The sequence below is a fragment of the Onychostoma macrolepis genome, chromosome 16 (genome assembly GCF_012432095.1).
Source record: "Onychostoma macrolepis isolate SWU-2019 chromosome 16, ASM1243209v1, whole genome shotgun sequence".
In the NCBI taxonomy this organism is placed as follows: Eukaryota; Metazoa; Chordata; class Actinopteri; order Cypriniformes; family Cyprinidae; genus Onychostoma; species Onychostoma macrolepis.
The window spans coordinates 21,325,437-21,340,745 of record NC_081170.1 but is presented as its reverse complement, the minus strand read 5'-3'; the positions used below and the strand labels follow the sequence as shown (position 1 = coordinate 21,340,745).

General features: G+C 36.6%; 2 protein-coding genes across 4 annotated transcripts in view; one reads left to right on the top strand and one right to left on the bottom strand.

Annotated features, from left to right (window-relative positions):
* Positions 1-1,414, top strand: part of sntb1 (syntrophin, basic 1) — a 30,952-nt gene extending 29,538 nt beyond the window's left edge. The window contains exon 7 of the mRNA XM_058747754.1: positions 95-1,414. Coding sequence (XP_058603737.1) covers positions 95-187 — 93 coding nt within the window. The 3' untranslated portion in view covers positions 188-1,414. The remainder of the gene's footprint in view (positions 1-94) is intronic.
* A 141-nt stretch (positions 1,415-1,555) lies between these two features.
* Positions 1,556-15,309, bottom strand: part of mtbp (MDM2 binding protein) — a 28,774-nt gene continuing 15,020 nt past the window's right edge. Inside the window, exons 13-23 of one of the 3 annotated variants that reach the window (XM_058747752.1) lie at positions 14,798-14,911; positions 13,981-14,151; positions 9,991-10,078; positions 9,636-9,806; positions 8,291-8,386; positions 7,935-8,186; positions 5,993-6,194; positions 4,909-5,022; positions 3,816-3,881; positions 3,620-3,685; positions 1,556-3,392 (exon numbers count right to left, since the gene is read on the bottom strand). In XM_058747752.1, the coding sequence (XP_058603735.1) occupies positions 3,647-3,685; positions 3,816-3,881; positions 4,909-5,022; positions 5,993-6,194; positions 7,935-8,186; positions 8,291-8,386; positions 9,636-9,806; positions 9,991-10,078; positions 13,981-14,151; positions 14,798-14,911 (1,313 nt within the window). In that variant the 3' untranslated portion in view covers positions 1,556-3,392; positions 3,620-3,646. Of the gene's footprint in view, positions 3,686-3,815; positions 3,882-4,908; positions 5,023-5,992; positions 6,195-7,934; positions 8,187-8,290; positions 8,387-9,635; positions 9,807-9,990; positions 10,079-13,980; positions 14,152-14,797; positions 14,912-15,309 lie in introns of all 3 variants that reach the window. The other 2 variants (XM_058747751.1, XM_058747753.1) reach the window with 2 other exon arrangements.

Sequence of the window (15,309 nt, the reverse complement as noted above, 5' to 3'; positions counted from 1 at the left end):
ACCTGTCTGATCATGATTGTGTTTCTCAACATATGTTTATCACATCAGGAACTTCCCTTAATTGCTTAACACTTTTGTTTTTTTCTATTCACAGCAACTGGACTTGCACTCCTGTCCCAAGCCCATTGTTTTTATCCTCCACTCCTTCCTGTCTGCTAAGATTGCAAGATTAGGATTGGTAGCCTGAGATTGAACTGTTATAGACTGAAACAGTGACGTGATTTATTCCTACATGGAGAAGGGAAAACCGGAACGCGGTGGAGCTCACAATACTGAACGAGGACGAGGATGCAGAACTGGCGCTGTAGCAAACCGGACCTCTGAATGATTTTAATACATTTCATTAATGATAAACTATGTATTTTTCAGAGAGATATTAATTACAGTGAAACACAATTTCACAATGATTTTCTACGGAAAAAAAATTAACTATATAATGAACAATAACTTGTGATTGGAACTAAAAAAAAAAAAATACTCAAAGTATTATTTTAGAATCCAATACAGCAGAGTATTCAGCACTTGCAATGCCATAAACTTCTATATAACAGGAGGGATGGCGGCCATCTGTATGACAGCTGTCAGAGTAATTCCATCTGTCTCGCAGCTAATGTGGATTAAAGAAAGGCTAGTTTAAACCTTAATGCACATAAAAGTTAAACGGCCTGAAAACCGTCATTTCGTTTAGTTTCTGGTGCTTTCACTCGGGAGATGTGCGACACTGATAGTTGAGCAGAATCAACAAGAATGTTCTAGAGTGCTGGTCATCAAAGAGGCATGTCAACAAACTGTCTGCTTTCACAAGGCCTTTGTGACAAAAGAGGAAAATCGAGACAGGGTCAGCCCTCCCCTTCAGAACTGTATCTGTTTCCACAGACAAATGGAGTTTCGGTGACTTTTACAAACGTCTCGCTCATAAAATCTGGAGTTCTGCTGTACTAACTTCTGATGTGCAAAAGAAATCTTTAGTAACGCTGTCACATTTGTGTAATTGTTTTTAATATTCATCAGAAGGATGTTGTACATTCTTGCGTGACGTGCTTGCATGCACGCTAGCACAACAACTATTGAGGAGGCTCAGATTTGCTCTCGTTGGCCTGTGGTCATACTTAGCTTCACTGTGCAAACACACAAAGGCCATTGAAGAACTCTGGATGTCAGACTATAAATTAGAGCACTTGAGAGTTTTCAAGTTAATCAGCAATTAGTGTCCATTGTCAGGCACTGAGCGTTCCCAGAGCACTGCTCCATTGTAGGGGTTATGGATTTGGGGACAGCAGGGCCCCTGTGGTGCAGCCTTTGTCTCATCTGTGAAACCGTCCCTGCCACATTCCAGCGCACATGACGGATCCAGGAGTCACAGGGATGAGAATCAGTTTTCGAAATTAAAGTGATCGTTCACTCTAAGATGAAACATTTTGTCATCATTTTCTCCCCCTCAACATTGTTGTTCCATTGCCCGCCACAAATAGATTTTCCAAAAGGCTTTGACTTCGTTGAATAAACATGAGCACTGCACGTTTCAAAATTGAAACCTGGTGCGGGTGTTTTTATATCACTGTATTTTTGAAGGAAACCGACTGTCTATAGAAAATTTTGGATGTCATTTTCATTTCATCTTGCATGTAATGCCTGACAAAGCAGCGTTTGTGAGCGGAGCTCTGATTTGTGTACAGCTGTTACCAGGGAAACCTCTATTTCTCCTGCTCTAAGTGCCACCTGCTGGCAGAGAATTAATTTGCTTATATATGCCGCCACAAATAGAGTGGAAGTCAAAAACTACAATATAAGTAACAGTTGTTATTAATAAACTTATTTAGTGGGCTTTTAGTTATTCAACACTACGTTATAGCTACATTACTATATTGTATTTCTATCACTTATTGTTCTTATGTTAACACATGGACAATAGTCAACTGTAAGAATTTTTTTTTTTTTTTAAAGTATGAATTAGTTGCGTCACTGCTGAGGCTGCTGCCATTTTGAGTGTTTCCACATGACGTTACAGCGGTCAGGTGCTACAAGTTGGAGGTCTCGAAAATTCAGTTTACAAGTTTTTATGAGTTCTGCAAAGGCATGAACACTTTTTACAAGACAGAATTGAGTCACTTTGAGTCTTCTAAAGTAGATTATTACTTTGTATGATGAACTGATTGCAATTTCGGTTTTATTCCCTCCTAAAAAAATTTAAACACTGGTTATGCTTATGAGAAGTAAATCAAATATGGCAACAAATTTTTAGACCCCAGTTAGTTTCACAACAACATTGTTCAAAATGTCTTGTATTCAGCAGAACAAAGAAAAGGTAATACAGGTTTGGAACAACATGAGAGTGATTAATTATGACTTATTGAGTGAACACTTTTTTTACACACACAAATCATATACAGAACATGTAGAGCAGCTGGTGCAACACACATCCAGGAGCTCCCATATTTCAGTTTATTCCTAAACAGTAGAACTATGTTATTCACGCTTCCTCATTTTCAGCTTAAGTTTCAGTAAATGGTCGCTGGGAGGAAGTTTCAAGTTCTGAAAATGACAGCGTATTTTCATAATAGAATGAACTCTTCTGAAAAGTTCAAAGAAAATTTGATTCTTCATGCTGTGAACCCTTTTATATCAAGACGTCAGCATGGAGAACAAAGTGAGATGCTTAAACACTGTAGAAAAGAGTCTGAAAACAAGTCTAAAGTTTAATAGTTAACCCATGCAGATCAAAATACTGATTCAGCTTGGGGAAAAAGGGAGTAGCACAATGTATCAATAAACTAAAACCTTATTAAAAACATCTGTTTTATTCAACATCATAACACTGAGTTTCACTATCTGAACCAGAGCAGCTCTGGTGATAAGCAGCGAGTTCAGATTGCATATTGCCTTCGAGGGCTCTCATGGTTGCCAATGTATTGTGCAGCCCCCTCCCTCCTTTCCCATCACCCCTCTGGGCACCCAGGAGCAAGAACAATGGCCCTGTGTGGGACTGGAATGTGTCCGGTGACTTTGCCAAACGAGACACCCTCAACCTTCTCTAGGCAGGGAGTACCAGGGAGCAGTTACTCTTTACGACCTCAGCCCAATGTGACCTTGGGTAATTTTAGGGCAAACTACTTGCAGCGGTAGTTTAGTGCCGATAGCTTGTGTGTGACCAACGAAAAAGAAAAGCTGAAGGAAGGATGAGGTTTTGAGAAACAGTTGAGACTCATGTGTTCCTTGTTTCATGCTTGAGTGGTGATTTGAGCGAACTGATTACTGAAATACGATCGGGGGAGAAACGCCCTCTGACTGATTTTCATGATGCAAAACAGTGTTTCTCAGAAAACGTGGCTGGGGCCATATTTGGCTGTTGTTTGTCAGTCAGACAGACAGACACTCACTTTAAGTGTTAAAACCTTAAAAACAAATGAAATAACATTTTTAATACATTAAAATGATTATCACAAACATAAAAAACAAAAAAAAACAATATAGAAATAAATATGCACATGCCAGGAACAGTTGTATAATTAACGCTGTGAAAAGTCCTACAGCATTAGAAGCTCTTTTCTTAAAGCTCCATCCATTCACTTTGTAGCATCATGATGTTAGTTCTAATCACGGTGTCCTACTGCAGGTTTACCTTCAATGTTTCCACCTAAAAATCAAGTCATATTTTAGATGATTTCTCCACAACCCAATCGATCACCTGTGGATGAAAACATTTTACATTGTATCAATTTTGAGGGCATCTTACAAAAACAAATAACAGTTGTAAGTTGTCATTTTCATCAACTCGGGTCCTCTCAGAACACAGTAAACTGATGTGCGTTCTTTACCTGTTTGGCGTTGTTACTGGCTGCTTTCTTCATTTCCTCATGAAGGCCACGTGAGGTTTTCAGATCCTGTTGTAAAACAAACACAGGTTGCTGAGGTGTAACGGCTTGGAGAAGAGCATTGTGCAAGCTAGACTTTGTTAATGCTTTATTACATTAACCATTCAAAGGTTTGGGGTCAGTACGATTTCTTTTTAAAGAAATAAATACTTTTATTCAGAAAGGATGCATTAAAACGATTACAAGTGACAATAAAGACATTAATAATAAGAAATGTTTCTTGGGCACCAAATCAGCATATTTGAATGATTTATGTAGGATTGTGACACTGAAGATTGAAAATGGCTGCTGAAAATTCAGCTTTGCCATCAAAAGACTAAATTACATTTTAAAATGATTAATTATGAAAAGCCATTTTCTTTTGAATTGCTGTCTATGCAGGGTCAGAAAGCTCTTGAGTTTTAATTTGTGTTCTGAAGATGAACAAAATGCATCTTTTGTCGGTTTGTAACGACATGACGGTGAGTAATCAATGACACAATTTTTATTTTTGGATGAAGTATCCCTTTAAAGATTGCATATAGCGTCCCCCCCAGTCCACTTATAACTTATTTATTCAAAACGTCACACAACCATGAGATATAAGCCACCTAAGTTTACACAGAATATCAATGTCAGTTCAGTATCCATCTCCTTGACCTGTCCTGATGAGCAACATTAAGAACTATGCAGGTAAGTGAAGGCTAGCCTATCACAACACAGGCCATTTATATACCGAGCTCTTAAAGGTACCGTAGCAGAGACAGCCTGTATACACAGAGTAAATTATGAATGATTTCGGTGCACATAAATCAACTTCAGGGAAAAATACTAAGGTGCTACGAAAGAGTGTTTTTTTTCCCCTCACTGAATGCTTTAGGAACAAAGCGAATTGAAACGAGTTTCTTGAACTAAGTTTTTGCTCCCCTGTCATGGATAAATGATGTAGATAACATCAATCGGCAGCGTTTACGCAGCATATTTTGAGAGCTTCAAAGATGTCCTAAAGGCAGGACAGCAGGGTGCGAGGGAAAGAGGCAGAATGATTCGTACCCACCTTCAGATAAAACTTTGATATGTCAAACAGTCTTTGACTACAGGCTTCAAAGCACTTGTGCTCGCTGCTGATCCCGTGTTTATTGAGCGTCTTAGCAACCACCTCCCTCAGCATCTGAAGCAGAAACAACGAATGAGAACGATGCACAATCACGTATCTACTGCACTCACAGACCTCACATAAAGACCTGACATTTGCTGATGACTGGTAGTGAATACACTGAATAAAGAAACGGGTTTAAGGTTTTGAATGGATTGAGAGTGGTTTTGCCTTATTCCATGTCTCCCTGGAATATTTCTTTCTGACTGGTCAAATGCAGCATTCAGTAGCCAGATATTTTGAAATAATGACCCTTAAGTTGCATATTTGACCGACCGTAGTCCCTGGCAACCAATTTTCTACAAATCTGTACTATTTTTATATATCTCTTAGCACTTAATATTTCATACCCATACATTAATTTGCCAAGTAATGTTATAAGCAAGATAATGAACAGTCATTTGGCCATTATTGCAAAATATTTAGGTTTGCCTTATTTAAAAATCATCAATATTACATATCTGGCTGATACTGATAAATTAATGTTTTAAACTATTCAATTAGAATTATTATTTACTATTTATCCATTATGTCTAAACACACAAAAATTTTTAAACAAGTTAATTTAGGCTATACAACATTATAATGTACATTTGCTAAAAATTACATAAGTGTTTTTAAAGATGAATTTTAAGTGAACATTACATGACAGCAAAAGGCAATCTAAATATAAAAAAAGGAAAATAAACAATTAAATACCCAAAATTGACCTATTTACATCCGAGTCAATAGGGTATTTCACATCCTGTCTACTCTCCATACTGTCCTCTATAAATAAAGGCAACACAGAAAATGTACCTTAAAATATTATATATATTTCCCTCTTTATATGCAATATCAGCCAATGAGATTAAAAAATAACCAATGTCACATGATAAACAAAATGATACCTATATATTTTGCATCACTAATGCAGATATTACCCCAAATCTTTGCAGAAAATGTGCAAATATCAATTCTCCGGGGTCTGGTCATTAGCACTTACCCTGTTGTGTTTCTGGGAGCGGGACTCGGTCTGGGTCTTTGTCTGGCTGGGTTTTTGACTGGGCGAGGGGTCAGCAACCGAAGCAGAATGTCTGGCCAGACCTGAGCTGGAACGGGAATGGGCTGCTTGCTGCCGCAGAGCCCCCACTGCTGGGTGAGTACCACCTGCACCCAGAGATTCAGAGCTCTCCGATTTACAGAACCTGCCAAAGGGGTTTTAAAAGGGATGAGGTGGATGGTGTAAGATATTGCTTCTCTGAGATCATCAATCCCACAATCTCACTTTGTAACTCACATCAAAACACTAATCAAAATGACTTGATGTGACGGCCTACTTAAGCACTGGAGCACACACTTCTACCTCTTTTTCTTCAGGAGATGTCAGCTCCAGCACTCTCTTTCTAAGCCCATTTAATAAGAAACTGCTCAGTTCCAGGATTTTTTTTTTTATCCTTGAACATAAATTTCCAGGCTTATGCTTTTAGTTCCCGATGATGTGACACCGCTGTGGTAATTTCAGAGTCTGAGATGATGATGATAGGCCTTAAAATTAATGTGGCCCCTAGAGTTCTGCAGTAGGTCAGCATTTAAAAAAAAGTCAATAACCTCATGTCCTGACAACACATCATCTAATGCACGCTGGGCTTCTGTGGCGGCAAAGAAGGCCAAACACTAGACATTTGATCACTGCCATATGTGAAGCGCATTAGAGAGGGTATACGTGATTTCAGCTAAAAATGCTGGAAATAGTAAGACTTTGACATTCATTGCAGCGCTGCTCAGTGATTTTCATTCATTGCTCATTTCACCCATTGACAAAGCCATCAAGCACAGATCTATATTCAGTTTGGGTGCAAGTGACGTATAGTGCATTCAAATGCATGTAAAGTAGAGGAACAGAGAGGCAAAGGAAGGCAATGATGAGCAGGCAGAACTAAAATGAACCACAAGGGAGAATCGATGAACTGACAGTTTCAGAAAATTAAGCTAACTGGAGAAACATTCGTTTGACTGTCTAACTGAACGTCCCTCTTCTGAGAACTGGCGTGTAATGATGGGTCGACTTATTTAAATATTAGCAAACAGAATATCATTACAACAGACTGGCATTAAACACCCTTAATAATAATAAAAAAGAATAAAAATTATTATTAATATTTGAGCACCAATAATAATCAATAATTACACACCAAATTAGCATATTAGTATGATTTCTGAAGGATCATGTGACACTGAAGACTGGATTAATGGCTCCAGTAAATTCAGCTTTGCCATCACAAGAATAAAATACAATTTAAAATATATTCAAACAGAAAACAGTTATTTTAAAATAGAATAATATTTTTGATCAATTAAATGCAACTATTAGAACACAAAGGACCTGAAAAATGAATGCATCTAATTTAGGGCTGCAAAATGATTAATCACGATTAATCACATTCAAAATAAAAGATTGTTTACATATACTGTGTGTGTGTGTGTGTACTGTGTATATTTATAAATATACACATATATGTATACATTTTAAAAAATTATTAGCATATATATATATATATATATATATATATATATATATATATATATATATATATATATATATATATATATATAAAATCATGCATATAATTTTTAGTATATATAAATATAAATATTTCATATATAAATGACATATTTTTCCTTAATATATACATGTATGTGTGAGTATTTATATATACATAATAAATATACACAGTACACACACACATAGTATGTGAACATAAACTTTTATTTTGAATGCGATTAATCTAATTTAATGCAGCCCTAATCTAATTTAATGCCAAATGACCTGCTACCTGATGCAAAAATATAAAATAAACAATATCCCAAGAAGACCTGTGGCCATCTATAGGTAAGAAAAGCCATGAGATGACCCTTCATCATCAGTATGCATGTGGTGTTGTCACCTCTTGTGTGGCTGCAGGTCTGTTTCGCGGGAGCGGCGTTTAAGGCGGGACAGCTCACTGTGCAGGGCTTCACCGTCGGGCACACTGCCCGGTTCAGACAGCACGGCTGGGGAGGGGGCAGGACTGACGGCGAATGGCACAGGGCAGGGCTCCTTACAGCATGTGCTCTGGGTCTCATATCTTATTAGACGAGACTGCAGCTTCACAAAGCCACGGTCTCGCTCAAGGGCCTTACGCTCATCCAGACAGAACCTGAAGCACACCCAGAGAATGCTTGAGAAGATGGAGGAATTAGGGAGAACAGATTGTAAAATGGATGAGTTTTTATATAGACATACACATACACACGCTCTTACTCTATTCCATGATAGTGGGATCGGGTGGCTTTTGAGAAAGGAAGCTTGGTCACCTTCCTGGGTGTGAGGTCAGGAGACAACTCAAATGCATGTTCACTACACAAACAAAAACAAACCACATTTAGAGCTCAGGAATTATGAATACGAGTATTTCACGAGATAGTGTGTAAATGGTAGAAGTCAAGTTATGTAGAAAATCTTCACAATCTATTTTTTTCTCAGTGTCTTTATCTTGGTTGCACTTTATTTTACAGTACATGTACTTACAGTGTACTTAACCAAGGAAGTACTGGTAATATAAGGTAACTAACCAGGGGTAGGGTTAGATTTAGGGGTAGGTTCAGGGTTAGTACCTAGTTATTACTTATTTATTGTAATTACTACAATAAGTACATGGTATGTACACGAGGAACAGGACTGTAAAATAAAGCGATACCATTATCTTTATCTCTGGTACATAACTAGTACATAACCTCCATTTTAATATTCACAATACGGCCACCAAAAATGAATGAATCTGATGTTGTTCCAAATGCATAAAATGTGAACCCGAAGATGATTTAATTAACTATTTTTAACAACATTTTACAAACATGAATTAATCAGTTTTAAATGTGTTATCTATTTAAAAAGTAATTTATTCATTTCAATTATTATTTTTGAATGATTAAATTGCTAACTTAGTCCTTCAGTTTATTGTCCTCCATAGGTCTGTCAAGCTCCCAAATGACAAAATAAACACCATAAAAGCACAATAAAAGTGGTCCATAGGACTCAAGCTTATATTCAAATCCTCCAAGCCATTTGATAGTTTTGTTTGACAAACAGACAAAGACAAAAAAAACTAAAAAACAAAGTCATTATTTACTGGAAACTTTCCCTTTTCCTTTTTTGTACATCGATATGCCATTCTTTTATGCCATTTGTGACTTTTATAGTCGGGTCCTTACACAAAGCTATACATGATATAGTGTCCAACTTTATCAATACTCTGTGCTTTTTTTTTTCTTTTTTCATTTTAAACCCTGAACTGCCACATTGTTTTTATTACATGGAAAAGAGTGTTACCTATTGTGTTCCAAAGAAGGTCAGTCATATAGGTTTTCAAACAGTGTGAGGGTGAATAAATAAAGAACTTGGGGATGAACGATACCTTTAAGACCAGTGCAAGCAGAAAAATAAATTAATTTTAAAAAGTTGTAAAACTCGAATGATGTTTTAAAACTTTCTACTATGTACACACATGCTCCCTCCTTGTCTAGAGGGACTTGAATTGCGGTTTTAATAAGCTAGGGAAAAAAAGTCATTAAGAGAAATCATGTCAGACACTGTGTGTATGACCAACCCTCTAAGCACTGGCAGCGGCTGTAGTTCCCCACTAGGAAGTCCATCAGGGGTGAAGTGTTTGAGCAGTTCTCTGGCATCCAGCAGTGAAGAACTTCCCCTCTGGCTATCTTTAGGCCCCATCAGACTCTCAGAGGAACCACTGCTGAACAGCCTGCACCTGCGGATGACACTGAAATATATTCATGCAACCAACCACAAATTTACTATTCCAACCATTGAACAAATGCACAAGCTATTTTCCCATCTTGTGCACTGTTTTGAGATTCATTAAGCCCTCAACAAAGACAACAACTGAAAGCTCCAGACATGCTAATGAGTTTTCAGATAAAGTGATATGGTACCGGATGGTTTACCTGGATCTTTGTCGGGATCTCTGTATGTTCTCATAGTTTTGTAGGACGCTCCTCTCTGGCCATTCTGTGCGAGCACAACGTTTCACATCTTTGAAAGAATTGTAATGGTTAGAAAGAGCAATAGGTTGAGAAAATAAAAGTTAATCTTAATAAAGTAAGAACACTTTGTAAACTAAGGATTCCATATCTTTATTCACACAGGCACAAAAGTGTTTCTAATCAAGCTCTATGATATTTTATCACATATTTACCTGTCATTTGGTATTTGGGGCAATACCATATATTACTAATACTACATTTAGACTAGTGTTTGTTCTATGTATTAAGATTCAGTCACATGAAACAACAGTGAATTCAGGTGACCAACTCGCTGTGAAATCTGCATGGCCAAATCTTTCGCCCTCAAGTGAAATTCCCAACCTTGTGGATTACTATTGAATCCACGACAATTCTTGTGTTTATTCCTTTAAAAAAAAAAAAAAAAAGTTTCCCTTTCAGCTTGGCATGTTAGTAATTTTCCATTGTGTTGATGATGCAGCCAATGGGGCCCGATGATTTCTGCGATGTGGAAAACGCGGACTGGATCATGGAATCCAGTCAATTTTGACACCAAAAGCAGGTGAACTACAGTTTAATCAAAACGCGATATGGACTAGTGTCTGTGAATATTAAGCTGCAAAAATACCATTTAAACATGAATCTTGCATGTTCTGCGTGTCTCTGTGTGAATGAATGGTGCAGATGTGTGGTTTAATTTACTATACGCATACTGAAGTGACACTGAGAAAAACTATTGTCATATCATAGGCCTGCACGATTAATCGTTTGTAAACCGAAATCGCGATTTGAAAGGGTGCGATTTTCAAATTGCAAAAGCTGCGATTATTTCGAAGAAGAACTATCAAATATGGTAACAAGCATCTACGTAGTTTTTGACAATTTGCTTCATGCGCATTTTACGTTTGATGCAGAGTTTAACCAATAGGGGGCATTTTAACACTGAACGTGCTGACTGAACGTCAAATAACGCCATTTGGAAAAGATGAGTGCGAGCAGTGGTTCAACTTCCCAACAAAGCGTGTCTGCAGAAGAGCAAAGTCCTGCAGACGACGGTAAAAAGCACCGCGTATGTTTGGAAGGATTTTGGATTTCGATGTTCTGATGTACTTTGTAACGCCTGTTTCACACATGCTCCGTTTGCAGTGCGTATGCGGTCCGTGTGCGTTACATATGCGGTGCAGAAGCAGCACGGACTCATTGTTTTGCACGGGACGCGTTTGCAGTCCGCTCCTGATCCGCGGCTGTTTACCACAAACACAACATTTATTCATTATTTTGATTTCAAATCCAAACGTTGTTAGCCTATACTGAAAGTTATTTTTTTTTTTTTTCAGCATTGTGATCCTTTTTTAATCACAGTACAGTTACACAATCTTTCATAGACATATTCACGTTTAAACTCAATTAATACAACGTATTCAATGAATTTGGCTAGATTTGTATATTAAGTTGCTCAAGTAAATGGAAACATTTAAACACAGCATATAGCCTATATTTTAAATTAAAACTTACCACTGACAGAAACATTCGGCTCTCGTGCCTTTTACATTTAAATCTTTATTACAAACAGTCCCGCGGGTCTTAAAGAACTTTGTTTTTCTACGTCCACAGGACAAGTGCATATGTTGCCTTGTTTATCTAAAAGTGCACTTTTATTTGTTTTAAACCTAGCCAAAAAGCCTGTGAAACATAGTAGAATTTAATTACATCGATTTATTGGGAAATTACTACATTTCCATGTCAATCCATGTTCATTTTTACCACGAACAAAGCGCGGTCACTTTAATTCAGCGCGTGCTGCAGACGCACCGCTCCAGGAAAGCACTGCCGGACCGCAACCGCATGCAGTGAGAACGCTTTAATCCGTTAACATGGGCGCGGAAAAAAATACGCACTGCAAACGGAGCATGTGTGAAACGGGCGTAAAACCTGCCGAAAGTACAGTGTGTTTGGGTTCTTAAAAGTTTAAGATTTTATATATGATTGTTAATTTAACTTTAAGATACTGTAGTTCTTAATTTCATGACAGATGTTTGCATCCTGACAACTTTATAAAAAAAAAAAAAATGGACACAATGTTTAAGAGGTTTTAAATAAACAGTAGCATAGTGTAGCATAGTTTGTGATTATGCTTGGTCTTTCTTTGGTGCTGTTAAAACCACCACAACAAACCTTTAGCTCTTTTATGAAATAGTAATAAATCACATTTTAAATCGCAATTTTGATCAGAAAAATCGCAATTAGATTTTTTATCCAAATCGTGCAGCCCTATCATATCATATACAAACAGAAAGGTCTTCACAGCAACCCATCAAAATAAAAGTTTGGTTTAACTTGAAGAAACTGTGACAGAAATAATAATGCAATGATAGTACTACTGCTACTAATAAAATGATTATTAAAACATTATTTTTAAAGGAATATTTACCAGAATTTATTTAGTAGAAAAATGTAAATCAGGTTTCTGCAGGATTTATAAGCTCAAATTTAAGACTTTAAGACCTTTTAAAACAAATAAAATGAATACCATATGAGCGGGGTAGAGCAATGTCTATACATATTAAACTGTAAAATGACTGTAAAAAAAGCATGATTTACAGTTTAGATACAAGTTTTCACAAAAAACAAAAAGTTTTATAAAATGATATACTTCACATTTCAGCCTTTAAACCATTTTTAAGAAGATGAACGTGTCAAAAGTATCAGCCTAATTATTATATTAATTTAAGCAATTATCAACAATAAATGATTATATTAATTTAAAAAACAAATATATTTTACTGTTAAAATTTTTATAATGCATTATCTTCTTATCGATCCACCAGTTTACATTTACAGCTCTGCGAGTTTTCAGGGTTAAAACATGGGTTGATTTTCGCATTGGATTGAACAAAAACAACAGGCTTATTGAAAATGTACATTCATTCTCTGCCAGCAGGTGCCACTTTCAGAAATATGTTTCCCCAGTAATGGCAGTAAACAAAGCAGCGGATCACCGAACTTTGAAACATGCAGCACTCATGTTTATTTATTAAAATCATAGCGTTTTGAAGTTTAACCATCACATTAAGCCATATCGCAATTCTGGTCTTTCTGTCCCCAAATTTAAGACCTCTTGAAATCATAATTAAGACTTTCTTTTACAGACTTTTTATGACTTTAAATTTGATACACCTAAATTTAAGACTTTTTAAGACTTTTTAAAGGACCTGCGGGAACCCTGCAAATACACAAGACAGTATTTCTGAAAAAAAGGAGAAATGAAAAAAAATGTATAGACCTTTTATAAAATCTATTAATTAGAGATGTTTCTGATTATTAATATTTAATGAAACCATTAAAATGGAATCCAGAAAATGTATGGAAAACAGGATTTGGTAAAAATAAAACTGAATTTAAGAAAAAAATATTTCTAATGAAATGTAAAAATACATTTCATAGGGCCTTAATTTAATTTCTGTTAAAGTTTTAATAAATTGCTGTTTAATACTCTAAGTTTTCATTTCAATTAAATAGACAAGATTTCAGATGAATAACATTTAATTTAACCATTAAAACAGTCTGGAAAAAAACCCCCGGAATTTGGGAAAAAATAAAACAGATTTCACAGGGCCCTAGGTCAATAGTCATTTTAGAACATTTGAAATCAAATGCATTTTTGTTAACTTTTGTACAATGAACAAATTAGGTAGTGTGTTGGCTCATCATTTGATTATATAAATTTATAATATAAATTTGGGTAATGAAGCAAAACCAGTCTAGAAGCACTGGTCTAAACTGGATTTTATTATAATAAACATGAGCAGTAATCAACATGATGTATAATATTATTAATGTATCAATGTAATAATAATCACCACAATCCATATTTATTTATTTTTTTTTAAATGATGTATTCCTAAAGCAATCTGCTCTGTAAGTACTCCTTACCACTAGTGACAGAAGAGGAAGTCCGGTTCTCCTTCTCCAGGCACATGCGTTCAGATGCTCTAGACAGTGTGGAGTCGTGCATTTGAAGGTACTGCTCTCTGGCCAGATTCAGTAGAGCCTTCAGTTCATTCACGGGAATGGCAGCAGACTTCTGGGCCTCCTCTCGTCGCCCTAGTCACACATGAGATGCATCATTAAATGTCTCTCATTAATCACACTACCCTTTCAAACCAATGTGTTACATATTGTATCTGTCTGCTTCATGTTGACTTTCAGTTTCTTGTAAGACACACTAATGAAACTTAGCACATCTGAGACAGCTGTATAATTAATCATGTTTTCAAATCAGTTCTCACAACATCCCCTGTAGAAGTGCCTTAAGTTATTAAAGGGTAAAATTGTGCATAATCACACATTTTCACTAATAATTTGATATTCAATGTATATGCAATTTACTCTGTATTCAAAGTTTGCAAAGAAAAAGTGTCAAACATCTGATACAGCCTAGGAACTAACCTGAATTCATTAGCTACAAGCCTAATAACAGTGCTCTGACATGCCACAATTAATCTATCAATCATATAGTCTATCACGAATCATAAACCCTTGTTAACACAGTAGGTGTTGAGGGTCTGACAAAAGCTCTATTGTTTACCGCACAAAAGAGATCTTAATTTTCAGAAAGCGCTCACGTGAGACTGAGAATGTGACCAGAGGAATATGATTAGAAATGTGCTGCTCTGGGGTGACTGAAGCACAGCGTGTGAATACTTAGAGGTCCTGGTGAAAGATTTTCTGTTGCCTGGGAAACACTTACGGCAACATTCCTTGAGGACCAGAGTCTGCACCTTGGCCAGCTTTCTCTCCCTTTGCAAGAACTGCTCTCCACGGAGACAAGGCAGGGACCGTAGCCAGTCAGCAGTGCTGCTCCCTGTGGAGAGAGAAGAGAACAGAATGAGATTCTGAGAACGCAGAAGAGTGAGTCAAGAGGTGTTAAATCACGTCTAAAGCAAAGTACCAGGAGAGAAGCCTGCCCAAAATATCCAATCTTACATTTCAAAACTGCTATACTGTTCTTCCTTACAAGTTTTGTTTTGGTTACATTAATGCCCTTACACACACACACTATTTAGAAAAGCCATTATATATTTTCTTTGATACTTCAGCAAGATCAAAAAGTAAAACCAAATTCAAGAAAAAGAGTTACAATTTAAGTATGCAATGCATTTTCTAATCTTTAAAACCACAAAAGCCTGTTAACAGTTCCATTAGCACACATAAAATTTCCAGCGACAAGCATTTGCATGCCCACACTGGATACAAAACTGC